Genomic DNA, 26265 nt, shown 5'->3' with positions numbered 1-26265 from the left:
CTATGGAAATGTAAAACCCACTTGAAGATCCATTAAAGGTAAGAAGGAGGTCAACTATAGGTGAAATGCAACTGTCAACGAACCCTGAATAACATCAGAAGAATCTCAAACTGATGCCAAACTAATAATATTGACACAAGCTCAATATGGCCGAGTTGGAGCACTGCTATCCCTGGTGGACGTCATATGACGTCCTTCCAGTCTTGCATCTTTGGCACAATCTGTCACTCACTGTGCCCACATAAGTCACAGCCTAAAGGTTTTTGCAGGCGTTCTTCTTTTATACTGAATGTAAACAGTAAGCAGCTACACTTCATGTGCTTATAGGCTTGGATCAACTAGAAATTTCTATGGTGTGTCTAGTTCTGAATTTCAGCAAGGCCAACATAGACCAAATCCTAGGGTAGCAGCATTACCAGGAGCAGTACATAGCAACCTAGAGACGTTGCTGACTGTAAGTGACATATTTCTTGTATTAAAGGCTCAAGGACACTGACAGAAGTCACAAGACTGCTATATTCTACTGCTGAGAAAAGGTATGTAGCAGGTTATATTTACTTAAATAATTGCATTTCAATGTTCTGTGTACTGTGGGAGACCAGATATAGTGAATGCAGGGTCCTGGGTTTAGTAGCTCTTTAACATAAGGCCAAAATTATTTCACCATGTCATCCAAATGAAATTAATCATTTTGAATTAATTTGTTATTTTTAGAGATGAGCGAATCGAACTAGGCGAACCGGAATTCGAGTCGAATTTCAGGAAATATTCGATTCGTGTCGAAACCGAAATTTTGCCTACTTCGGGTGCGCGAATCGAACATTTCCCGATCAGCCGGCAAAAGTGTCCCTGCAGTGAGCTCCGCTATTTCTGACAGTTCTCTGACAGAAGGAACACATGTTTAGCGGTTGAAACATTGTATCTATTAGTTTACATTTAGGATACAGATGTTTCAACCACTGTACATGTGAAGAAGTTGTGAGAGAACTGTCAGAAATAGAGGAACTCTGCACATACACTTTTTGCCGGCTTGGAATTATTCTTCTTTTCATCCTACTTCTTCTTCTTCTTCATCCTCAGAAGAAGAGGATGAGGATGAGGATGAAGAAGAAGAAGAAGAAGAAGAAGAAGAAGAAGAAGTAGGATGAAAAGAAGAATAATTCCAAGCCGGCAAAAAGTGTATGTGCAGAGTTCCTCTATTTCTGACAGTTCTCTCACAGCTTCTTCACATGTACAGCGGTTGAAACATCTGTATCCTAAATGGAAACTAATAGATACAATTTGTATCTATTAGTTTCCATTTAGGATACAGATATTTCAACCGCTGTACATGTGAAGAAGCTGTGAGAGAACTGTCAGAAATAGAGGAACTCTGCACATACACTTTTTGCCGGCATGGAATTATTCTTCTTTTCATTATACTTCTTCTTCTTCTTCTTCTTCTTCTTCTTCTTCTTCTTCTTCTTCTTCCTCATCCTCATCTTCTGAGGATGAGGATGAAGAAAAAGAAGAAGAAGAAGTAGGATGAAAAGAAGAATAATTCCAAGCCGGCAAAAAGTGTATGTGCAGAGTTCCTCTATTCTGCAGATACACTTAGAGGAGCTCTGCAGATACACTTAGAGGAGCTCTGCACATACACTTTTTGCCGGCTTGGAATTAATCTTATTTTCATCCTACTTCTTCTTCTTCTTCTTCTTCTTCATCCTCATCCTCATCCTCAGAAGAAGAAGAGGATGAGGATGAGGATGAAGAAGAAGAAGAAGAAGTAGGATGAAAATAAGAATAATTCCAAACCGGAAAAAAGTGTATGTGCAGAGCTCCTCTAAGTGTATCTGCAGAGCTCCTCTAAGTGTATCTGCAGAATAGAGGAACTCTGCACATACACTTTTTGCCGGAAACCGCTGTATGGAGTGAATGTCCCAGAACTGTCAGAAATAGACTATTTATGACAGTTCTGGGACATTCACTGCATACAGCTGTTTTAACCGCTGTATGGAGGGAATGTCATGGAACTGTCAGAAATAGACTATTAATGACAGTTCTGGGACTGTCCTTCCATGCAGCGGTTGAAACATTGTATGTATTTGTTTCCATAAATGGATCCATTTATGGAAACAAATACATACAATGTTTCAACCGCTGCATGGAAGGACAGTCCCAGAACTGTCATTAATAGTCTATTTCTGACAGTTCTATGACATTCCCTCCATACAGCGGTTGAAACCGCTGTATGGAGTGAATGTCCCAGAACTGTCAGAAATAGACAGAAACTGTCACAGAACTGTCCTTCTTCTCATCCTTCTCCTTCTTCTCATCCTTCTTCTCATCCTTCTTCTCATCCTTCTCCTTCTTCTCATCCTTCTCCTTCTTCTCATCCTTCTCCTTCTGCTCATCCTTCTTCTCATCCTTCTCCTTCTTCTCATCCTTCTCCTTCTCCTTCTTCTCATCCTTCTCCTTCTCCTTCTTCTCATCCTTCTTCTTCTGCTTCTCCTTCTCCTTCTTCTCATCCTTCTCCTTCTTCTCATCCTTCTCCTTCTTCTCATCCTTCTCCTTCTCCTTCTTCTCATCCTTCTCCTTCTCCTTCTCATCCTTCTCCTTCTTCTCATCCTTCTCCTTCTCCTTCTTCTCATCCTTTTTCTTCTCATCCTTCTCCTTCTCCTTCTTCTCATCCTTCTCCTTCTTCTCATCCTTCTCCTTCTTCTCATCCTTCTCCTTCTTCTCATCCTTCTCCTTCTTCTCATCATTCTCCTTCTTCTCATCCTTCTCCTTCTTCTCATCCTTCTTCTTCTCATCCTTCTCCTCCTTCTTCTCATCCTTCTTCTCATCCTTCTTCTTCTCATCCTTCTCCTTCTTCTCATCCTTCTCCTTCTCCTTCTTCTCATCCTTCTCCTTCTTCTCATCCTTCTCCTTCTTCTCATCCTTCTCCTTCTTCTCTTCCTTCTCCTTCTTATCATCCTTCTCCTTCTTCTCATCATTCTCCTTCTTCTCATCCTTCTCCTTCTTCTCATCCTTCTTCTTCTCATCCTTTTCCTTCTTCTCATCCTTCTTCTTCTCATCCTTCTCCTTCTTCTCATCCTTCTTCTTCTCATCCTTCTCTTTCTTCTCATCCTTCTCCTTCTCCTTCTTCTCATCCTTCTCCTTCTCCTTCTTCTCATCCTTCTCCTTCTTCTCATCCTTCTTCTTCTCATCCTTCTCCTTCTCATCCTTCTCCTTCTTCTCATCCTTCTCCTTCTCCTTCTTCTCATCCTTCTCCTTCTCCTTCTTCTCATCCTTCTCCTTCTCCTTCTCCTTCTTCTCATCCTTCTCCTTCTTCTCATCCTTCTCCTTCTCCTTCTTCTCATCCTTCTCCTTCTCCTTCGTCTCATCCTTCTCCTTCTCCTTCTCCTTCCTCATCTCCAAGGGCATTTAAATTAAAGGTACAGTGTTCTGCACTAATTTAAAGGCTCTCTGAAGCCTAGAAACCCTTTAAATAAGTCATCTTCGTAGCGGAGAAATTCGCATCGAATCGAATTTCACACTGGAATTCGCCGAATCAGCCGAATCGAATTTTTCATTTCTTCGCTCATCTCTAGTTATTTTGTTATAAATTAATTTAGATTAGTTGAAATGTGTTACTATTGTGATACGGAGATTCATAGACATCTGAATCTCTGAATAATGAAACTCCTGGGCTTCCACAGCTCCTGCTGGTTCTTTCCTCTGACCTCCTTATTATTACAGGATACAGTAGTGCTGTGGAGGTCAGCAGGAGGGAGAGGGGTTTCTGTGGGGAATCAGAACAGGAGATCAGCAAACTCTAAAGTGTCGGCTTCCCTGTGAACTGGGATAATTTTTTTGTGACAAATCAGTGTTCTTCGTCATCGGCAGGAGAAAAAGTGAGTAAGACCTGTTTACATTTTACAGTTGTTAAGCCTGTAGATGAATGTTTGTAATTTATCAGTATTACAGAAACCACGCCAATAATCTTCAGTCTGCTAATTGTCACACCTATCTTGGAAATATTTTAAGGTTTTTTAACCACTTGCCCTCCAAAGGATTTACCCCCCTTGCTGACCAGGACATTTTTTGCAATACAGTGTTGTGTTACTTTAACTGACAATTGCGCAGTCATACAATGCTGCACTCAAATGAAATTTACGTCCTTTTTATCCTACAAATAGAACTTAATTTTGGTGATATTTGATCGCCTGTACATTTTTTTTTTTTGCACTATAAACAAAAAATGACCGACAATTTTGAGAAAAAAACATTTTTTTTTACTTTTTGCTATATGACATATCCAGTAAAAAAGTGTAAAAATCAAATTTCATCATAAATTTAGGCCAAAATGTATTCTGCGACATGTCTTTGCTAAAAAAAATCCCAATACGTGTTTTGCTAGTAATGGCAGCGATCACCGATTTATAGTGGGACTGAGGTGGGCTTTCTGACACTGGGGGAACTGACTTGGTGTCACTGACATCTCCAGTGACACCAATAGAGTGATCAGTACTAATAAAAAGTACTGACACTGTACTAATGGCATTTGGGCAGGAAGGGGTTAACATCTAGTGGCGATGTGTGCTGTGTGTGTGCTTTCCACTGTAAGCACACTACTTTGTATGGCTGTGCTATGCACAGCCATACAAAGTACTGTGCAGGCGCTAACAGGGGAGAGATCTGTGTTGTTTATACAGCCAGGTCCACTGTTGTAATTCCTACACCGTTCACCTGATTTGGATGTAAGTACCCTCAAATTAAAGCTGACAGTCTGCAGTTAAAGCACATCTTGTTCATTTTATTTCAAATCCATTGTGGTGGTGTATAGAGCCAAAAATTTTAGAATTGTGTCGATGTCCCAATATTTATGGACCTGACTGTATACAGGTCTCTCCCCCGTCTATAATTCTTGGAGATTGCCAGGTGCTGGCAGGGAATCACCATCTGGGACCCAGTGAGTGACAGCCAAGGCTGCGAATGGCGGCGCGGGTAGGGCGCGCTCCCCCAACCCAGAGCTGCAATATCACGTGTGTATATATACAGTACGTAATTTTGTGCACCCCTGCTGCCCTGTAGCAGTATTTCTGCTATAGGGCGGCGCAGAAACAGTTAATAAAAACATACTGAAAGAAAAGGATTTTCCTTCACTTTCTGTTCTGCTTGACACTCATTATATAGACAGTGAAAAAAATGAAAAAAATCACTCGAGTGGGGACACAGGCAGCAATGTTAGTGCAACAAAGGTTCTATCCCTTCTCCACTCTACCCAAAACTAAGATGGGCTAAATATGGATAAGCACTGGCATCAAACAAGCCAAATCTGGGTCCGATCTCCAACTTAGATGGTCAGTTTAAATGTCAGTATTGGGAAGACTTGTTTACATAAATTTCCTAGAAAGCAAAGCTTGAGGCCTCCTTATTTGTACTTAGTACTTATGTGAAATGAAGAAAAATGATAATTTACCTGTGCACATGACTCCAGCCAGAACCCAACACTGTCCATATCGAACTGGCCTGCAGCCACCGCGGTCCCAGAACCGTAAGATATTGACACTTCCATTCCATGAACTAGGATTGACACCATTTGAGAAAGATCCAGCCCAGCAGGATTCCAACACTCCCAAGTCATCGTTAGAATTGATCTACAGGATGGATTAGGAACATAAAATGATGTTGAAGCATACTAAACTTCACAGGCATATCTGCCCTTCAATATAGAGAAAATAAATAGCATACCATGGCAGAGATGATTCTGCTTAGATAGACGGGGTCTCCTCTTTTAGAACAATCACAGACTGGATCTTTAAGGAAATTGGGGTTCATGTCCAGAATTCTTAAGCAAATCTCACCCAATCCATCTTCAAACTAAAATCAGTAGGAAAATAAAGGGAAGTTTCTTAGTTATGCTCTATAGCATTGCAAATGAAGGGCAAATAAACAAGTGGTTTGTTTACGTCATTGTGTATGTCATATTCCCATTTCCTGATAAATAACACTAACACCGGCTGCGTTTTACCACCCTTCCAACAGTGCTGCTCGCGCATGCGCAGTGGGCACCCGGCTGTGAAGCCGCAAGTTGTCACAGCTGGGTGCCCACAGTTAAGATGCCGGTGCTGAGTACAGGACATGGCAGGTGAAGTGGGCTCGGGTGAGCACACTGCTGGATCATGGGAAAGGTGATTGGCTGTTTTTTAAAAGTCAGCAGCTACAGTTTTTGTGGCTTTTAATTGTTTCACAGCATATTGGAGAACTGCATTAAAGTGTTACTGAACCCACAACAGTAAAATCAGTCTGTATACGCAGTAAAGCATGTTTGTTATAATCACTGTGGAACCTAAGAGGTTAATCCTCCACTTTGTGTAAAAAGCTGTTTGATCCTGTCTTCTCTGATCCTCCCCTTCTTCTACTGTTATCAGTCCATCTAGGAGCCACTGTGCACATGCTCAGCTTAGTGTGTATGGCTAGAGCGGATTTTTTTTTTCTCTCTGGGAGGGTGCATGTTATCAGCATGGTCCAGACAGAGGGTCAGGGGCTATGCAGCCTCATAGGACAATCAGAGCAGAATAGAAACTCCTAGAAGCTCTAACCAGTGCTCAGCCGGACACTGATAGAAGCCACAAGACTGCTATATAGTACTGATGAGAAAAGTTTATATTTATTAAAATAATTGCATTTCCATGTTCTGTGTACTGTGGAAGACTGGATATTGCGACTGCAGGTCCTGGGTTTAGTAACGCTTTAAGCTGCAAAGGCAGCGGATTGTGGGCAGTGAGAGGAGAGTGAAAACTCCTCCTACAAGTTTTAACCAGTGCTCAGCTGGACACTGATAGAAGTCACAAGACTGTTCTAGCTGTCATGCTCAGTTTAGTGTGTATGGCTAGAGAGGTTTTTTTTTTCTCTTTGGGAGGGTGCATGTTATCAGCACGGTCCAGACAGAGGGTCAGGGGTTATGTAGCCTCATAGGACAATCAGAGTAGAATAGAAACTCCTATAAGCTCTAACCAGTGCTCAGCCAGACACTGATAGAAGTCACAAGACTATTATATACTAGTGATGAGAAAAGGTATTTAGCAGTTCATGTTTACTAAAATAATTGCATTTCCATGTTTTGTGTATTGTGGAAGACTGGATATTGCGACTGCAGGTCCTGGGTTTAGTAACGCTTTAAGCTGCAAAGGCAGCGGATTGTGGTGTACACATGTAGCGGCAAGATTTAAATCCTCTGTTGCATTCACCAGGCACCTTGGCCTGACAAATGTGACCCATTTAATTGAAAGGGAGCCATGCTGCACAACCATTTACATTAAAGTGTTTCTAAAACCACAACAGTAAAATCAGTCTGTGTATGCAGTAAAGCATGCTTGTTTTACTCACTGTGGAACCTAAGGGGTTAATCCTCTGCATTATGTAAAAAGTCTGTTTGATCCTGTCTTCTCTGATGTTCCCCTTCTTCCATGTTCCCCATTTCATCTCCTGATAGAACAGAGCCTCAGGGACACTCTGCACATGCTCAATTTGGTGCGTAGTGCTAGAGAGTTATTCTCTTGTTCTTTGGAGGGTGCATGTGATTAGCACAGGGCCAATCAGCACTGTCCAGACAGAGGGTCAGGGGTTATGCAATCTCATAGGGCAGTGAGAGGAAAGTGAAAACTCCTCCTACAAGTTTTAACCAGTGCTCAGCTGAACACTGATAGAAGTCACAAAACTGTTCTAGCTGCTGATGAGAAAATGTATTTAGCAGTTTATATTTACAAAAATAATTGCATTCTGTGTACTGTGGAAGACCAGATATAGTGAACGCAGGGTCTTGGGTTTAGGAACACTTTAATGGGAGAAAGCAACCAGCCACCATATTGCCTCCTCACCCCCTGTCAAATGAGAGCTGCATGTCAGGGACAGACACATGTGAAAAAAAACTAAATCTGTTTCTAACCCTTTACGCTCTGTCACATAATGAAAGCACCAGTGCCAAACGCAAAAAAACCCCACAAAAATTCAATCATGTCCTGACTGCTTTTGAAAACTGAAAGATAAAGCTAAAACATTATTGCTTGCTATACTTGTTCAGGTGATTCTGACTGTCAGTTTAATAACCTGCCTAAGGGGTGATGATGAAATGATGTTGTTTTAACTTAATCCCTGTAGTTAAGGTGTGGCTTACCACATATTAGAGTGACAACCTGTATCATCACCGCCAGCAGGTCACTGTTTTTACCTTTCTGCTTTAAAGGATAAGTTCACATTTAAAAAAATAATAAATACACTTGTTTTTGCAGGTAAAAAAATGTGCATTTATTATTTTTTTTTTCTTGGGAGTATGTAAAGCATTGCACCCAGGATTAGATTTCAATACAGAAATGTCAAACTAATTTGTCATGGAATTTCTATACAATGTGCAGGTCACAATAGAATTTACTATACGACATAGGTTTACATGATACATCTGACACAAAGGTGAACATTTTATTAAATATTATTTGCCTACAGCCCCACGGAACTTTCAGTTTTCCACTTCAGTACCAGACACTTTCTCCCCCTCCCTGCCCAGGTAAATTTTCAGCTTTCAAAGCTGTTACACTTTTAATGACAATTACTCAGTAATGCAACATTATACCCAAAAGGAATGCAGCTTTCTTTTGGTGGTATTTAATCAGCACTGTTTATTCAGGGTTTTTTTTGTTTTGCTACAGTGGGGCAAAAAAGTATTTAGTCAGCCACCAATTGTACAAGTTCTCCCACATAAAAGGATGAGAGAGGCCTGTAATTGGCAATATATGTAGACCTCAACTATGAGAGACAAAATGAGAAAAAAAATCCAGACAATCACATTGGCTGATTTGGAAAGAATTTATTTGCAAGTTATGGTGGAAAATAAGTATTTGGTCACCTACAAACAAGCAAGATTTCTGGCTCTCACAGACCTGTACCTTCTTCTTTAAGAGGCTCCTCTGTCCTGCACTCATTACTTGTATCAATGGCACCTGTTTGAACTTGTTATCAGTATAAAAGACACCTGTCCACAACCTCAAACAGTCACACTCCAAACTCCACTATGGTGAAGACCAAAGAGCTGTCGAAGGACACCAGAAACAAAATTGTAGACCTGCACCAGGCTGGGAAGACTGAATCTGCAATAGGCAAGCAGCTTGGTGTGAACAAACCAACTGTGGGAGCAATAATTAGAAAATGGAAGACATACAAAACCACTGATAATCTCCCTCGATCTGGGGCTCCATGCAAGATCTCACCCCGTGGGGTCAAAACGATCACAAGAACGGTGAGAAAAAATCCCAGGACCACACGGGGGGACCTAGTGAATGACCTGCAGAGAGCTGGGACCAATGTAACAAAGGCTACCATCAGTACACACTATGCCGCCAGGGACTCAGATCCTGCAGTGCCAGACGTGTCTCCCTGCTTAAGCCAGTGCATTTCCGGGCCCATCTGAAGTTTCCTAGAGAGCATTTAGATGATCCAGAAGAGGATTGGGAGAATGTCATATGGTCAGATGAAACCTAAATAGAACTGTTTGGTAGAAACACAACTCGTCGTGTTTGGAGGAGAGAGAATGCTGAGTTGCATCCAAAGAACACCATACCTACTGTGAAGCATGGGGATAGCATTCATTCATTCATTGCCAACAAAGGATATATAACAAAATATTGAGATGAACTTTTGATATTGACCAAATACTTATTTTCCACCATAATTTGCAAATAAATTCTTTCCAAATCAGCCACTGTGATTGTCTGGATTTTTTTTGTCTCTCATAGTTGAGGTCTACCTATGATGCCAATTACAGGCCTCTCTCATCTTTTTAAGTGGGAGAACTTGCACAATTGGTGACTGACTAAATACTTTTTTGCCCCACTGTATATAAATGAAAAAATACTGAAAATTTTGAAAAATAAAAACAATTGTCTCTTAGTTTCTGTTATAAAATGTTGCAAATAAAACATCTTTCTTAATAAATTTAGGACAAAATGTATTCTGCTACATTTATTTGGCAAAAAAAAAACCACAATAAAGCGTGTATTGTTTACTGTGTGTGAAAGTTACCTGGGCACATTATTTCACTCCGGAATCAAAACGAGCATCAAAGCGGTGGAAGCATGCAGACTCACCACCGCCAAAATATTTTCGAACAATTGCATCTGCAGGTAAATTGATGGCAAGTGTTTTCTGGGACAAATGTGGCATTATTCATGTGGATTTTCTACCCCTTGGTGCCACTATCAACAATGGATATTACTGTCGTGTTATAAGTGATGTGCATACACGTCTTCGGAAAATCACTAAGGGCACCCTGTTTCTCCAGGACAACTCACAAGCTCATACTGCTCACCGCACTACATGCACATTACAGCAACTCGGCTGGGAGGTATTGCCACATCCTCCTTACAGCCCCGACCTCGCTCCGAGTGATTTCCACCTGTTTGGACCCTTAAAAAAAGTTCTGCGAGGTCAGCATTTTGGCACTAAAGACAAAGTGAAGCAGGCTGTCCAAGAATGGTTCAGGCATACTGACAATTTTTTCCATGTTGAAGCTTTCCAGGCATTAGTTAATATCTGGGATAAGTGTATACATGTAGTAGGGGAGTATGTTGAAAAAAAATGCAGTTTCCACTCCTTGAAATTTGTTCCTTTATTATATAAACCTCATAGTTGTGATTGGTCATACCTATCACATGGTACAGGTTCACTGTGATCAGTCTCTGTACCATGTGATTACTGTGACTAATCACAGAGATCACAGTAGTACACAATGAATGGCTGTGAATGAAAGCTATTGTGTACATCTGTGATTGGTCACAGCGTTCACATGGTACCAGGGCTGGCCCGGTACAATGATCTATCTTCCACTGTATCGGTGACAGATCGTGCCACTGCACGGTCCCTAGGGCGTGCTCAGGCATGGGAGTGAGAGGATGTCATTTGATGTCCAACCAGGATAGTGGTGCTCTCGCCTGGCTGTATTATTATAATAGGCCAGGCGGGAGGAGGTAAACCAGCTAAACATATTCCAGGTGCATCAAAACAAAAATAACAGTTCATTAGCTTTTGAAAACAGCCACAGCCTGAGTAGAAAAGCCTATCCCTGCTGTAGAGAGGGAAAAGTCTTTGCACTGGTGTATTTGCCTGGTGGGCCTGGGCCGCTGGGCCGCAAGTCCTTGGATCTCAAAGCAGCTGTCAGCCGGTCCATTCAGTTCAGCTGTCAGGGCCACCGGGCTTCATGTCCTTGGAGCTCAAAGCAGCAGGGGCAGCTGGGTTTGCTATTCTAGCCCACACTGCCCACCCATTCAATTCAATCATCTGGGCCAGGGGGTGGTAACTACAGGTCAGCTGACCTTCAACGGGGAGGAGCTGGAAGAGACCCAATGGCCTGATGTGCACTGTTGCTGCCTGCCACAGACACCACGAGCTAGGGAGAGAATGTGCAGACACTGTTAGAAAAAAAAGACAATTTGTGAGTTTAACTCTTTGGTGTGCTGATATAGAGCTCTATGTCTGATGCCGGCATGCTGTCTTCACTTTACCTTCTGTTATCCTCTGCTCACTATATGCAGTAACCTCTAGCAACCAGTCAGTGAGCTGGAGTGATGTGCAGGAACCTCTAGCAACTAGTCAGCGAGCAGGAGGGATGTGCAGTAACCTCTAGCAACCAGTCAGTGAGCTGTAAGGATGTGCAGTAACCTCTAGCAACCAGTCAGTGAGCTGTAAGGATGTGCAGTAACCTCTAGCAACCAGTCAGTGAGCTGTAAGGATATGCAGTAACCTCTACAACCAGTCAGTGAGCTGTAAGGATGTGCAGTAACCTCTAGCAACCAGTCAGTGAGCTGTAAGGATGAGCAGTAACCTCTAGCAACCAGTCAGCGAGCGGGAGTGATGTGCAGTAACCTTTAGCAACCAATTCTCAAGCAGAAATGATGTGCTGTAATCTCTAGAAACCAATCCTCAAGCAGAAACTATCGCAATTATCGCAATATATCGCAATTGCTGCTTTATCTGCTGCAGTAAACTGATTTTGAGTCTAGCTGCTATTTATTGTATATTTCAGAGCAAATGGAGAGCGAAATTGCATGGGGGAGTGGATGTTTGCCCAGGGTCCAATCGATATTAACTACTTGCCAACCAGTAAAATCCCTGGTACGTCACAAAAAAATGGGCTGCTCAATCTAAAGTGCTTGGGTCTATTTTTTGTCCCAGTCTGGGCCTGGACGCACCCCTTGATTAGTCAGAGCTAGCACTCCCTATTAAGCAAAGCTCATGCTCCTTGCTGCTTGGAAAACTCTAGCTCTGACTTAGCAGGGGGGGTGTCAGACCACTTCCACAAAGACAGCAAGGGTCCTTCTTTACAGCATGCTGGCAGAGGACAGGCTTTTGTACTCAGGATGTGGCATTTTTTTTAAAGAATTTGAATTGTAACTTTGCACATTTTATGTTTTTGAGTCACCTAGAATGTCTTTAGCTGAGTTAAACCCAAAGGAACTAACTCATTTAGTGATTACACATGTGAAGTACAGCTGAGATGTAATTATTTTATATGGCAGTACCAAGAAGTGTTGGAGTTTGACCTTTACAACAGGTCAGCATTCAGGTGAAACCAAAGAACATGGGGGATGATGCAGGTAGAGAGCCTGCACTTGAACTCTGGAAGCTGTGCACCAAAAAAGGGAAAGAGGGCAAAGGACTAATTCTCAGAATGACCTGTGGTCCTCTGAGGATGATCATTCTGCATTACAATCCTTACATTACAATGCCTTCTCTTGTCTGTTTTTTGAGGTGGCCATCCTTGTGAAGCCTTGATGCTCAACCTGTGGCCCTGGGACTACTTGCTGCCCTGTGGCACTTGTCTTATGTGTGGCCCTTAGGACCTCTGTAGGCTCTAATCTGTGTCTCCCTATTGCCTTGTTATAGCAGTGATTTCTATCAGCCTTATGTAGAATTTTTCCAGTCTAGGATTGTCTCCTGAAGCATGTTCCTAAGCTCCAACAACTCCTCTAGCACCTTCAAAGTTTCTGACCAATTCCTGCAACATGTCCCTGCCCATCTTCTGTATCATGTTCGCAGTCTCTGACCATCTTCTGTATCATGCTCGCAGTCTCTGACCATCTTTTGTATCATTCCTGCAGTCTCTGACCATCTTTTGTATCATTCCTGCAGTCTCTGACCATCTTCTATATCATGCCCGCAGTCTCTGACCATCTTCTGTATCATGCCCACAGTCTCTGACTATCTTCTGTATCATGCTTGCAGTCTCTGACCATCTTCTGTATCATGCCCACAGTCTCTGACTATCTTCTGTATCATGCTTGCAGTCTCTGACCATCTTTTGTATCATGCTCGCAGTCTCTGACCATCTTCTGTATCATGCTCTCAGTCTCTGACCATCTTTTGTATCATTCCCGCAGTCTCTGACCATCTTTTGTATCATTCCCACAGTCTCTGACCATCTTTTGTATCATTCCCGCAGTCTCTGACCATCTTTTGTATCATGTCTGCTTCTCCGATGATCTCTTGCATTATATCTACAGTATCTGACTATTTCATGTATGTCGTCTGCAATCTCTGACCATGACTTGTGCCAGGCTTTCAGTTTCTGAATATCTCTTGTATCATGTCTGAAATCTATGGCCATCTACTGTCTTATATCAACAGTCTCTGACCATCTCTTGTATCATGCCTAAAGCCTTAAACTATATGCTGCTACATGTCTGCTGTCTCTTACCCTGAATATATACTAATGTCTCGTTCATATCTGGCGATTTGGGATTGCATATGGAATTGCTGCGATTCTGCATTTTGCCGCTTGCACTGCAATCATGGCAAAATGCAGCATGTGCGTTTGTGTACCATTTTATTTTTAATGGCACCTTAAATGCGGATAAGTTTTTCCACGATTGTCGTCCGACAGAATTGCGTGCCAAAACGCATTGAGCAAAACTTGCTCAAAGAAAACTTCCTAAAAAAAAAAAAAAACAGCAGGAGCGTCTTTTGGACGACAAGATTCTTGTGATGCAGTTTGCTATGATTGCTTTCAGCAATCACAGCAAAACCGCACCATTTTTGAGTTGCCATTAAAAAAGAAATGGCACATAAGCATGCATGCCACGTTTTGCTATGGCTGCAGTGTGATTTGAAATCGCTGAAATTCCGCACACAATCCCAAAACGCCAGATGTTAATGGGTCCTTAATAGTATTTGCATCCCTTTGGTGATGTCAGAGGCTGAACTTGAGCTCCCCCACCTCATCAAGAAAGTTGGCCACCACCAGAGAATGGATTTTAGTCCTCATGTCAGAGCCTCCAACAAAGAGAACAGTGAGCAACACAATAATGACATCACCAAATCTCACTCCAAATCTTCTGAGACTAGAAGTCAGAGGAAGCAGTGCCTTAGATCACACACTGCTTATACTGTATACAGCTATGAGGCTATAGAACAGTAGTGCCTGGGCACCCTCACATACCAAGAAGTGCATTGCTATTCCTCCAGAGGAATTCCTGAAGGTACATTCTTTAGGGTGTTGCTTAGGAACTATTAACATTTCTAAATTTTATAAATTTGAGGTCAGGTTACTGCAGGTCAGCTGGATGACTTAACAGGTTGTGGTTCTATTGCCTCCTCCTGACTCTGGAGGACCATGGAACCTTCCAGAAGTCGGTAAGCAGGAAGAGGTGGAGACCTAATCTGCATAATTATGGGAGCCTGGCCAATCCCAGGCTTGGAGGCCCTGGGAGGGTCAGGCTGCAAGGGAGTTGGGGGGAAGATGGAGTGCTGAGGAGTCTGTCGGTGCATGGGAGGGGTCCTCTAGTTCTAGAGCGGTGTAAGCCTCCAGGCTGGGCTTGGGCTGGCTCAGGAGGATACATTCAGCAGTGCAGCATAAATGGAATCACCTGGAGAGCTGAAACAGTGGGAGCAAAGAGTACATCAGCACGTCCTGGGGTCCACAAGGGGAAAGACTGCCACATGTAGCAAGCTTTCAAAGGACAGCATTGGGTTCAATACTTTTTCCTTGCCCCAGGAGATCTTCAGAGCAGCCAGGAGAGCTGGTGGTGTCTGCAGGCTGTGGAGCTGGGAGCAGTTCTATAGTGGGTGAGGAGACATCCCTGCATGTAGTTTCAAGACGCTAAGCTGATTTTTTAAGGGGCTGCTAGTTCCTCGCCCGTAAGGGACTGTTGCTACTGGTCTACAAAGACTGATGGCTTTCGAGGAAAAGAACAGTCCAGGATCTGTTTTTTTTTTGTGTACAAAGGAAAGAAGTTGCCCCCCCCTTCATTGATTCAAGCCAAACTGGGCATCCCATAATCCCTATCCAAGTTATTTTCCCTAATAAAATAACAAAACCAAGCCATGGACTGGTTACTGTCTCCTGGATGCAAGGCTTTGTGAAGAATACCTGTTACTGGGCTATGCAGAGCTTAGGGGTACCTACAACACAGAGGTCCTCAAGAGGGTAGCGCTACATAAATACTTACATAAATAAAGTAATAAAAATACATCTTACCTGCCCAAAGTTCCATGGGATAGTAACAATGAAATCTTTAGCTCCCTGATACATTAAGCCGTGTTCATTAATGACATATTCTTGTCTTGAGGCTTCATCGTCCAGGAACACCTCATCCTCTGCAAACAAATAGCAGTTACTGCATTATTTTATGTTCGTTGCTGGCAATAACAAATTTGTGATAGAGTAACATCACAGAAAGAGACTTTACCAGCAGCGGCCTGTGCATGTAAACCCAAAGAATTGTGTATCATAAACAGCCATTTTTATTGCTGTTTTAGTCTTTTTTACATCCTTCAATGCATCTCAGTACTGCTAATCTTCTGCAATCTTTTTGCAGTTTTTTCCTGTCTACATGCATGTTTTCCAGCACCTGTGGCATAGCATTTCTCAGGGTGAAATTCCTGATAGTGACAACTGTAACATATGCATTTATTTTTGTTTCAGCTCAGTTGGTTAAAGTTTCCATCAAGATCATATATGATGAGGTGACAACACAGAAGAACTATTTAAGAGACAAAGACAGAGCATTGTCACCCTATAACACAGAGTGTCCACACAAATATCTTTATGGCAGGGTCACCAGTTATTATTTTAATGAAAGCTACCAATACAAGGACACTAAAATCATTTTTGAAATGACATCAACATGGTAAATCGTATGTGAGATTTTAACTATTGTGGAACCAGAGCAACTTTACATTTCTCCTAAGGGCCTGTTTGTTTGGCAATAACTTTGTCATTACTTGAAAAAGCAAAGTAATATATTTCTTTTTTAGGACAAACAAGGTTTGGTTGTACTTCTGGTTATAATTTCTTGCAAAATTATTTTATGTTTTATATAATCCATAGACAAAAAATGTAACAAAACTAAAAAAATGTTTTGTTTCTTATTTTGTCATTGTGAAAAAAATTATGTTAAAAAATAAATAATAATAAAAAAAATGTTTAAAACAAAAAAGTATAAATGCTATTTTGATTCTGGTACAAAACATTGCAAATTTATTTAGAAATGTGAAAAAATGAAGGAACAAAACAAATAACATTGAAAAAAAATAGAAATAAAAAAATCAAGTTAATTGTTCCTGTTTAGAATGAAACTAAAATTACAGTTGTGGAACAAAGAACTGCAAAATGATTTAGAAATGAAATAAAGGTTTTTCATCATTACACCAAAAAAAAAAAAAATATAAGGAACCAAATAAATAATCAAAGAAACATTAATTAATTAAGGAACAAAACAAGCAAAAAAGTTTAAACATATATAGTTAAAAAACTGAAACAAAACAAAAATTCTGCAGGAAAATAATAGCTACGGGAAGAAGGAGTTAACTAGTGTTGATAAGAACAAACTAAGGGTTAATAAGGGGTTTATTAAAAACACATTTTATTTAAGAAAATTTTTTTTACATGTCTGGTTGCTATAACTTAATTTAGAATGCCAATTTAGAACGTTAGAAAAAAATAAACATTTGGGGGAAAAAAGGAAAAATATCGTACAACCAGTTTCCAGTGCGCATGATGTCACAGGAATGCTGAACATCCCAAATTTAGTGAGAAAGCACTCGCATTCTTGCTGGATTTTTGGGTTTCCAAGGAAGGAAAGCTGAGTGCCTAAGCAAGCCCAGTGAAATTTTGCATGTAATGTTTTTTTTCTAATTTACTAATGCTTACCTCAGGGGCGGACTGACCAATTGGAAACTCGAGCACTGCCTGAGGGCACAGAGTCAGTAGGGCGCCCCATGAGATGCCCCTGGTACCTTTTTCATAGGCTTTTTAGAGTTTGGGCAAGAACACAGGGGCTCCATGATCCCCTATTGCCCGGGGCCCCATGAGTTCCCCATGAGATGCTCCTGGTACCTTTTTCATAGGCTTTTTTGAGTTTGGGCAAGGACACAGGGGTCCCATGAGTTGTCAGTCCGCCCCTGGCTTACCTTTTAAAAAAGTTAATTGTGGTTTTGTTTGGGGGGATGAGGGGTATGTATTAGGTGGATATTGTATTTACTCAGAGATTCACTTTAACAATGCATCTTTTTTACACAATCTATTGCATTTTTTATTATAAAAGTTATGTTACCAATACAGTGGCGCCTATTCACTGCAAAAAAACAGATATACAAGTGTAAACAAAATAAATGCAGATTCCAAATTATGCAGCTGCCCCTTTAAGTGTGAAACACTAGTAATACAATATGCTAAATAAAGATAGATGCTTGATACATTCCTAATAATACATCAAAAACACGTAAATACAAATTTGGGCAGAGTAGAAAACATAAAAATGATAAATAAAATAAAAACAAAAGTCGGTGTGTAACCCAACACCACACAATGATGTAAGTCCTTCAATGGATGTGGGATCAAACCAACCTCCCCAATTGTTCACCACTTCATGGATGGATGTCACGTCCTGCCGACGGAACAGAGGCTTGTAGCGCCGTCCAATGGAGGCAGTGCAGTGACTAACATCCAATATAGGCTGTATACCCTGGTGTCGGTAAAATATGCACCCTGTAATGTGAGTAATTTTTAAAACTTTTTTATGTGCAATACCTTAAATAAATACTACACTTAAATGCTTTTAATGGATGTTCCCTGCTTCATTGCTCAGTATGCCATATTAAGCTGATCATTTGAAAAAGCACATGGAATCCACTCCTTGACCTAATGCACCCTTGGGAGATCATACGCTGTTTGACCTACCTGTAAAAAGGGGTCAAATCCCTCTGGTGAGTGTGCACTTTTTTTTGGACACAAATGGTGAAGAGTTCCAGAGATTGGTTTGATCCCACATCCATTGAAGGACTTACATCATTGTGTAGCCTTGGGTTACACACTCTGCTGGACTTTTATTTTAATTGTATTTCTCTTAGTTTTTTTTTCTACTCTGCATATACTGTATGTGTATTTATGTATTTTTAATGTATTATTTGAAATTTAGCAAGCACATATCTTTATTTAGCATATCGCATTTTTGATTATGTTGTGGTACCACCCATTGGGCTTGTCAGTTGTTTTTCTTACATGTTAGACCTGCTTTGAAAAGGTTGTAAAGGCAAAATATTTTATGTTTTATGTAATCTATAGAAAAACAATGTAACAAAACTAAAAACATGGTTTGTTTCTTATTTTTTCAGTTTGAAAAAATAATGTTACTGTAGAGAAAAAGAGTATAATTGTTATTTTGATTCTGGTACAAAGCACTGCAAAGTTATTTAGAAATGTGAAACAAATTAAGGGACAAATCAAATAAAATTGAAAAAAAGAAAAAAAATAGAGATAAAAAAACAAGCAGGAAGATAATAGCTTAAAGAAAAAAAGGAAGTAGGGCTGACTTTTGATAATTTTTCTTGTTTAAAATGAAACTAAAATTACAATTTTGGAACAAAGGACTGCAAAATTATTTAGAAATGAAATAAAGGTTTTAGATGTTAGATCTGCTTTGAAGTGGTATAAAGGCAGAAGAGTTTTACCTTAAAGCGGAGCTCAACCCAAAAAGGGGAAGTTCTGCTTTAAGCCTTTGCCCCCTGCTCCCCATTAAGGATTGGCACCTTTGGGGAGGGGGTACTTGAATTTGACAGGTACCCACTCCCACTTCCGCTGCAATCGCCTAGGTGATCAGAAGCGGAAGTTGTCCTCCCTCCCCATAGTCTTCTGGAACACGTGACAGGTCCCAGAAGACTACGGGGCCATTCACAAAGAGCAGCGCTTCTCGTGCATGCACAGTGGGCACCCAGCTGTGAAGCCTCAAGCTATCACAGCTGGGTGCCTACACTGAAGATGCCAGCGCCAGGGAGAGAAGACGGCGGGTGAAACCAGTGGTGGTGAGGACACTGCTGGACCAAGGGACAGGTAAGTGGCTGTATTTTAAAAGTCAGCAGCTACAGTTTTTGTAGCTGCTGATTTTATTTTTTTTTCCAAGTGGAACTCCACTTTAATGTATTCTCTGCTTTAAGGCAAACACCTTTTATTGTCAGCTACCCCCCATCTCCCCATTAATCCTTACCTGAACCTGCTCTTGATCCAGCGCTGTGCCGGAGAGCAGCAGCACTGCTCTCTCTTTCTCTCCGCTCTGTATATGGAGGAAACAGTGGGAGCCACTGGCTCCTGCTGCTGTTAAATAAATCCAGTATGGAGGGAGCAGGGGCGGGGCCAAGATGTACTGTGTGTGTCAGTAGATGCAGTTGGGATCAAACTCGCACGTGTGCCCCCATAGGAAGCTGCTTCCCACTGTGGCATTCAGGGAAGAGGAAGAGCCAAGAACACCAGCAGGGGAACCTGAGAAGAAGAGGAACAGGTCAGCTCTGTGCAAAATCATTGCACAGAGCAGGTAACTATTACGTTTGTTATTTTAAAAAAAGATCCTTTTAACTTTACGACCTATTTTTATAAGAAGCTCAGTGATGGACATTGCTCAAATACCGTTCTATAAAAATGGGCTTGCGGCTGAGCAATGTGGCAGTTTTATAGCCTCAGAGGTGGCTATCATTGTTATGTAAAATGTACTGAAGCAAGGAGGGAGTGCCATTGCTAACTAAGTTCTAATACTGAGACACATCGGGTGTAGTAAACATTCCTGTCCTTCTCAGTGACTTTTCCATTGTTATGTCTTCATATAACAGGCCAAATCTTCAGCAGATTGGCAGGGACAATCATTATCATTTGTACTGATTTTATTCTTGTTGAGTGTGGTGATCTATAAAATATTTTAAAATGCTGGGTGTAGCCTTTACTCTGCATAAGATACTAATTACGGCCCTAAAGGTATGCACTTACATTTGACTCACACCTATGAAGCTGATGCATTATATTATATATTCTGTAGCTAGAGTGTACACTACTAGTGTAGACTGAAGGCCCATTACATGTTTGCTGTGTAGTTTCTACTCTGAGCACATAATGTAGTTTGGCCTATTCATGTTGCAGTGCGCACATCAAAAAATATTGATAGGAGATCAAAAAAAAAAATTGATAGGTGATCGAAAAAAAATAAATGGATTCCCCCTTTCATACAAGTGAGGTAGATGGAGGACTCCTCCCGCTGTGCTACTGAATTCCGACCGTAGGGACTCCACTGTCAGAATACACTGATCAGCGCTGCAGCTGATTGGCTAAGTGGAAGTTTTTCAACATTACTGTTTGTCAGAAAGCAGGAAAGGCCATAAATGGCTCAAAATGTGTCTGGTCCCGTTGAACTGACTGAATAGTCTCTCTACTACAGAAAAACTTAGCAATTATTTTTTTAACATTTAGTTTTAAAGCCCAACTTGGGCAAAAATATTTTATTTCATTTCAAGATTAGTGTTGGGCTTTAAGTTCGACTCAAACATGGGCTGTTCATGTGTTTGGCAAACACATGAACAGTAAGGGCGTTTCGGCCACTGCGCCCCATAATGCACTGCGCCCTGACCTCAGAACAGGTGCAATGCTTGGGCCAATCCCTGCGCATAATGACATCACAAGGGGCGGGGGTGACCCCACCACCCTGTGACATCATAACACTATTCAAGAGCTGTCGTCACGACACAGCTCTCAGACAGCGAGAGCCAGCGTAGAGAGCAGATCATTTTTTTTTTTTTCGGGTTGGCAGTGGCAGTGGGCATCGTGATTGACGTTGGATCTACTTTGAAGGACGTTTTTTTATTTTTGTTTTTAATAAAGGACTTGTCAAAGACTGTCTTTTTGTCATTTTTACACTACACTTTTTTTTTGTGAATGGTAGCAGTACCATGTACCCCATGCTTATTCACATGGGGGGTGGGATCTGGGGGCGTCCTTGTTAAAGGGGGCTTTCAGATTCTGAAAAGCTCCCCCTGCCCGCAGACCCCCAAAATCACCAGCCACGGTTGTGGGGAAGAGGCCCTTTTCTCCATCAACATGGGGACAAGGTACTTTGGGGGGAGCCCCCCTGCCCCAAAGCAACCTCCCATGTTCAGGGCATGTAGGCTGGTATGGTCCATGAGGGGGGGGGCGTGCTCACTCGTCCCCCCCCCCTTCCTGACCTACAGGGCTGCATGCTTAGACAATGGTCTTTTGGGGGGACCCGTACACCATTTTTTTTTTGGCGTCGAAGTTTCCCCTCAAAATCCATACCAGACCCAAAGGACTTGGTATGGATGGGAGGGGGGACCCCACTCATTTAAAATTTTTTAATTGCCGCACAATGCCAGCACTTCTTTTTACGTTCTGCTGACAGCTGGGAACCCCGCTGACAGCTGAAACATTAAAGAATGTTGTCACTACTAAATTACCGCATGACTTAATAATATAACTCATGCGGTATTTTAGTAGCTGTGCGGTATCTTACTGCATACTCAGATGCGGAAAGATACCGCTTAGTTAATTGTCCCTGTTCGAAGTTTCGAGTCAACATTTCAGTAGGTTTGAATGTTTGACTGCGAACCGAACAGGGGGGTGTTTGGCCCATCACTAGTTGAGATTAGTTATTTTTTTGGGTTTGGGTGATTTGCTGTGTTTGAACCCACAGGGGAGATTTTACCTCACTTTGTGTCTCTGTGTCACAGAATAAGAAATAAGAAGTCATCTCCGGGACAGAAAGACACAGACAATAATAGAGATGGTCTGGTGCTCTGTATGTGACTTGAGACATATAGAGATGGTCTGGTGCTCTGTATGTGACTTGAGATACATAGAGATGGTCTGGTGCTCTGTATGTGACTTGAGACATATAGAGATGGTCTGGTGCTCTGTATGTGACTTGAGATACATAGAGATGGTCTGGTGCTCTGTATGTGACTTGAGACACATAGAGATGGTCTGGTGCTCTGTATGTGACTTGAGACATATAGAGATGGTCTGGTGCTCTGTATGTGACTTGAGACACATAGAGATGGTCTGGTGCTCTGTATGTGACTTGAGACATATAGAGATGGTCTGGTGCTCTGTATGTGACTTGAGACATATAGAGCACCACCTGCCAGACATCTTCCAGGAATGATTCACTGCTTGCTATAAGCACCCTGTGAACACGCAGACTCTGGAAGTCTGTACCACATAAAAGTTCCCTCTGGTTCAGGTGCCAAGCCTAAATCCGGAGGAAGGATATATTGTGAAAGCCCTGAAACATGTTGGCATGTTTTATCTCATTTTCAACAAATAAAAATACTTAATTTTTATTTGTTGAAATAAAAATTTCAACAAATAAATTTTCTGGCATATAAGACTACTTTTTATACTTAGAAAATATACCCAAAAAATTGGGGGTCGTCTTATACGCGGGGTATAAAATGTGAACCTTGAGTTTGTTTGGGTCAAGTTGGCTGCATGTGTGGTAATACTGTACATACAGTATACCGTGCTGAGCCAAGCTGGCTCAAAACAAATGTCCCTATGACAGATTAATCTGTCAGCCTGCTGGATGTGCGGTATATACAGTATACTGCGCTGAGCCAAGCGGTTTCAAAACGTTCCTACTGTAATCAGCCCGCTGGATGCGTGTATGTACAGTAGCTGCTGCTACATACAGTATACATTGGGCCAATCATGGCGAGTGATGTATTCTACTAATGAATACAAAGCCTGCTCAGATTGGCTGAGTCAGAGAGGTGGGCTGATGATGTCACAACCTCTCCGGTTGTGACATCTACCAGCCAATCCGAGCAGGCTTTGTATTAATTAGTAGAATACATCAGTCGCTGTGATTGGCCCAGCGTATACTGTATGTAGCCTTAGCTACTGTACATACACACATCCAGCGGGCTGATTACAGTAGGGACATACCGGTACGTTTTGAAACCGCTTGGCTCAGCGCAGTATACCGTACATACACACATCCAGCGGTCTGATTACAGTAGGGACGTACCGGTACGTTTTGAAACAGCTTAGCTCAGTATACTGTATATACCGCACATCCAGCGGGCTGACAGATTAATCTCTCATAGGGACATTTGTTTTGAGCCGGCTTGGCTCAACGCAGTATACTGTATGTACATTACTGCACATCCAGCGGGCTGAATATATACTGTATACTGTATGTAGCCGAAGCTACTGTATTACCGCACATCCAGCGGTAACCATCTGATTTGGAATTTGATCCATATGATGACTGTCTTACAAATGTATCACAAGATGTCATTCATGAACTTATGATGTCAGAGGATGAACATGAGGATTTTGAAGGATTTTAAGTACCGGTAAGTCATAACCATTTCAATTAAAAAATCTGATGTTTTTAAATGGTGTTGCCTCGGAAGGGGGGTAGTCTTATATGGCGAGTATAGCCCACAACCTATGTTTTAACTGGAAAATTAGGGGGTCGTCTTACACACCCAGTCGCCTTATACGCCAGAAAATACGATACTTAGTTTCCAAACATCTTGCACTTCTGTGCTGCTACACCTTGATCCAGTGGTAATAACTTGGGAGATGTTTTTACCCTTCCCCAATTTTACTGACGACTATGAGAGGGATTTACTAAAACTGGAGAGTGCAAAATCTGGTGAAGCTCTGCATAGAAAGCAATCAGCTTCCAGGTTTTATTGCCAAAGCTTAGTTGAACAAGCTGAAGTTAGAAGCTGATTGGCTACCATGCACAGCTGCACTAGATTTGAGTGCACCAGTTTTAGAAAATCTCCCCCAAAGTGTTTTGTTGTAGTCTATGGCTGGCCATACATTATACAATTATCTGCAGATTTTTGGTTTAGATTTACCAAAAACCATATAATAGGAGGACAAACCTAAACAACACTTTCAGTTGTATCCAATTAGGCAGGCCCTTGCACTACATAGTTGAAGGTAAATCTAAAGGAAAATGGGCAGAAAATCTGCAGATAATTGTATAATGTATGGCCAGTCTATGTCTCCATGGGAGAGATTTCATGATACTTTTTTGTCATGTCAAGAAGTAAGGAGAAATCGCTCCAACAGGGTGACAGACAGCAGTAAAAACATTTTCCTATACTATCCACAACTAAAACAATTTTGATTGGATTTGGTCATCACATTTTAGACAATTACAAGCAGCTGCTGGGAACCTCAGCAAAACCAAAAAGAATGGAAACTATAATATAATTTTTATTTTAGAGTTTGGTACTTGTCTGTTAATTCACAAGTACCGAGTTTGGTACTTGTCTGTTAATTCACCAGATTTAATAAATGTTTTTGAACCCTTTATACTGTTTATATAAAATTTTTATTTGAAAAATAAGTATTTAATTCAAAGTGCACCCATAGCAAAGTGCACAGAGCACTATGGGTTAGCTAAAGAAACAGGAAAACAGAAGCTGTTTACCTTCAGAACCTTTCTCTCTCTGATAGGAATGGACAAATGTACCTGGGATTTGTAGATGGGGGGGGGTTGTTGAATCCTGCCTGAAATTTGCAAAACTTCAACTTAAAGTGATATTGAGGGCAACTTTTTTTCAATTAAAAAGATAACAAACACGACATACCTGCTCTGTGCAGTGGTTTTGCACAGAGCAGCCCCGATCCTCCACTTCTCAGGTCCCCAGCCAGCGCTCCTGGCACCTCCCTCCTGCTGAGTGCCCCCAGAGCAAGCAGCTTGCTCTGGGGGCACCCAAGCAGGCACATTCCTGAGCTTCCATTCACACACAGAGCTGTGGCTTGGCCCCGACCCCCTATATCCTCATTTGCTCACTGGCTGTGATTGACAGACAGCAACAAGAGCCAATGGCTCCCATTGCTGTCTCAGCCAATGAGTAGGGAGAGTCCCCAGAGAGCTGAGGCTCTCATGCACATTGCTGGATCTTGATGGGTCTTAGGTAAGTATTAGGGGGGAGCATTACACCGAAGGTTTTTTACCTTCATACATAGAATGCATGAAGGTAAAAAAGCTTTAGCCTTTAGAACCAATTTAAAGACCTAAAGTCTTTTAGGGACAAAATGTGATATATTCTGGCCAGGTTCAAGGCTAATAGGCAAGCTATGGTAAAAAAAAGGCATTTTGGGCTGGGAAATGCCATACGGGACATTTAACAAAGCAAAAAAAACCTTTAAAAAAATAAATACCATACAGTGGATAGTGAGTCCTTTTAAAAGAAATAAAGGAAGAATATATAAAACTATATAGGGATAACACTATCCCTTAAATTACACAAGAAATATGATGACGTTGCTTAGCGCTTACCATATAATAGTAAAGATAAAATAGATAAATATAACCATTACATTCAATTTTATTATTACTATTGATTCTAACTATTCTTTACCTGGACACCAAGGATTAAAAAGTAAAATGAAATCCCCCAAGTCGTAGGATGAGGAGGTTTCGCAATAAGTCCCTTCCAAGTATAAATTGTAGCGACCAATGCAGGCTGCTGCTGAAGAACATATGTTGATGGATAGAGATTTCCCACTTTCGCTTTCCAGCTCTGCGCTCCAAGTTTTATTGCTATTTATTCTTGTCACTGGGAACTGAATAAGGGTCCCTGATTGCCTAGATGGATATGGACCTGGATAAGAAAGGCATAAAAAGATCATTTTTTTTAATTTCCATGCTCATTTGTTTCTAATGTGCTTCTGAGTTTTCATAAAGTGAACTGTTCCTTTACCAATGCAGTGCAAAGAAAAAAAGTTCACTTAGATGTCCTAACCTGAGAAGCATATCCACAACTTTCCTCATTTCACCACTCACAGCTCGATGTTGATTGATAGTTACATAATCAGTTTGAAAAAAAGACAAAAGCCCATCTAGCTCAACCACCAGAAAAATTGTTGGCTGTCACTTAATCTTTTCCAATAGTTTTTTCTGGTGTAAAGTGCAGTGTCTCATACATCGGTGACCGGGCTACATCAGTATG

At 41.4% G+C, this 26265-nt stretch overlaps 1 protein-coding gene across 1 annotated transcript in view; it reads right to left on the bottom strand.

The window, feature by feature from the left end:
- LOC149465848 (protein-glutamine gamma-glutamyltransferase 5-like) overlaps positions 1 to 26265 on the bottom strand; it is a 99983-nt gene that overhangs the window by 60550 nt on the left and 13168 nt on the right. The window contains exons 3-6 of the mRNA XM_089673378.1: positions 25675 to 25917; positions 15488 to 15606; positions 5716 to 5844; positions 5444 to 5621 (exon numbers count right to left, since the gene is read on the bottom strand). Of these exons, the coding sequence (XP_089529504.1) occupies positions 5444 to 5621; positions 5716 to 5844; positions 15488 to 15606; positions 25675 to 25917 (669 nt within the window). The remainder of the gene's footprint in view (positions 1 to 5443; positions 5622 to 5715; positions 5845 to 15487; positions 15607 to 25674; positions 25918 to 26265) is intronic.

Source organism: Staurois parvus, unplaced genomic scaffold (genome assembly GCF_062004578.1).
Source record: "Staurois parvus isolate SC_StPar_1 unplaced genomic scaffold, SC_StPar_1.0 ptg000137l, whole genome shotgun sequence".
NCBI lineage: Eukaryota > Metazoa > Chordata > Amphibia > Anura > Ranidae > Staurois > Staurois parvus.
Note: the sequence above shows the minus strand (reverse complement) of the source record. Positions and strands in the feature narration are given on the sequence as shown.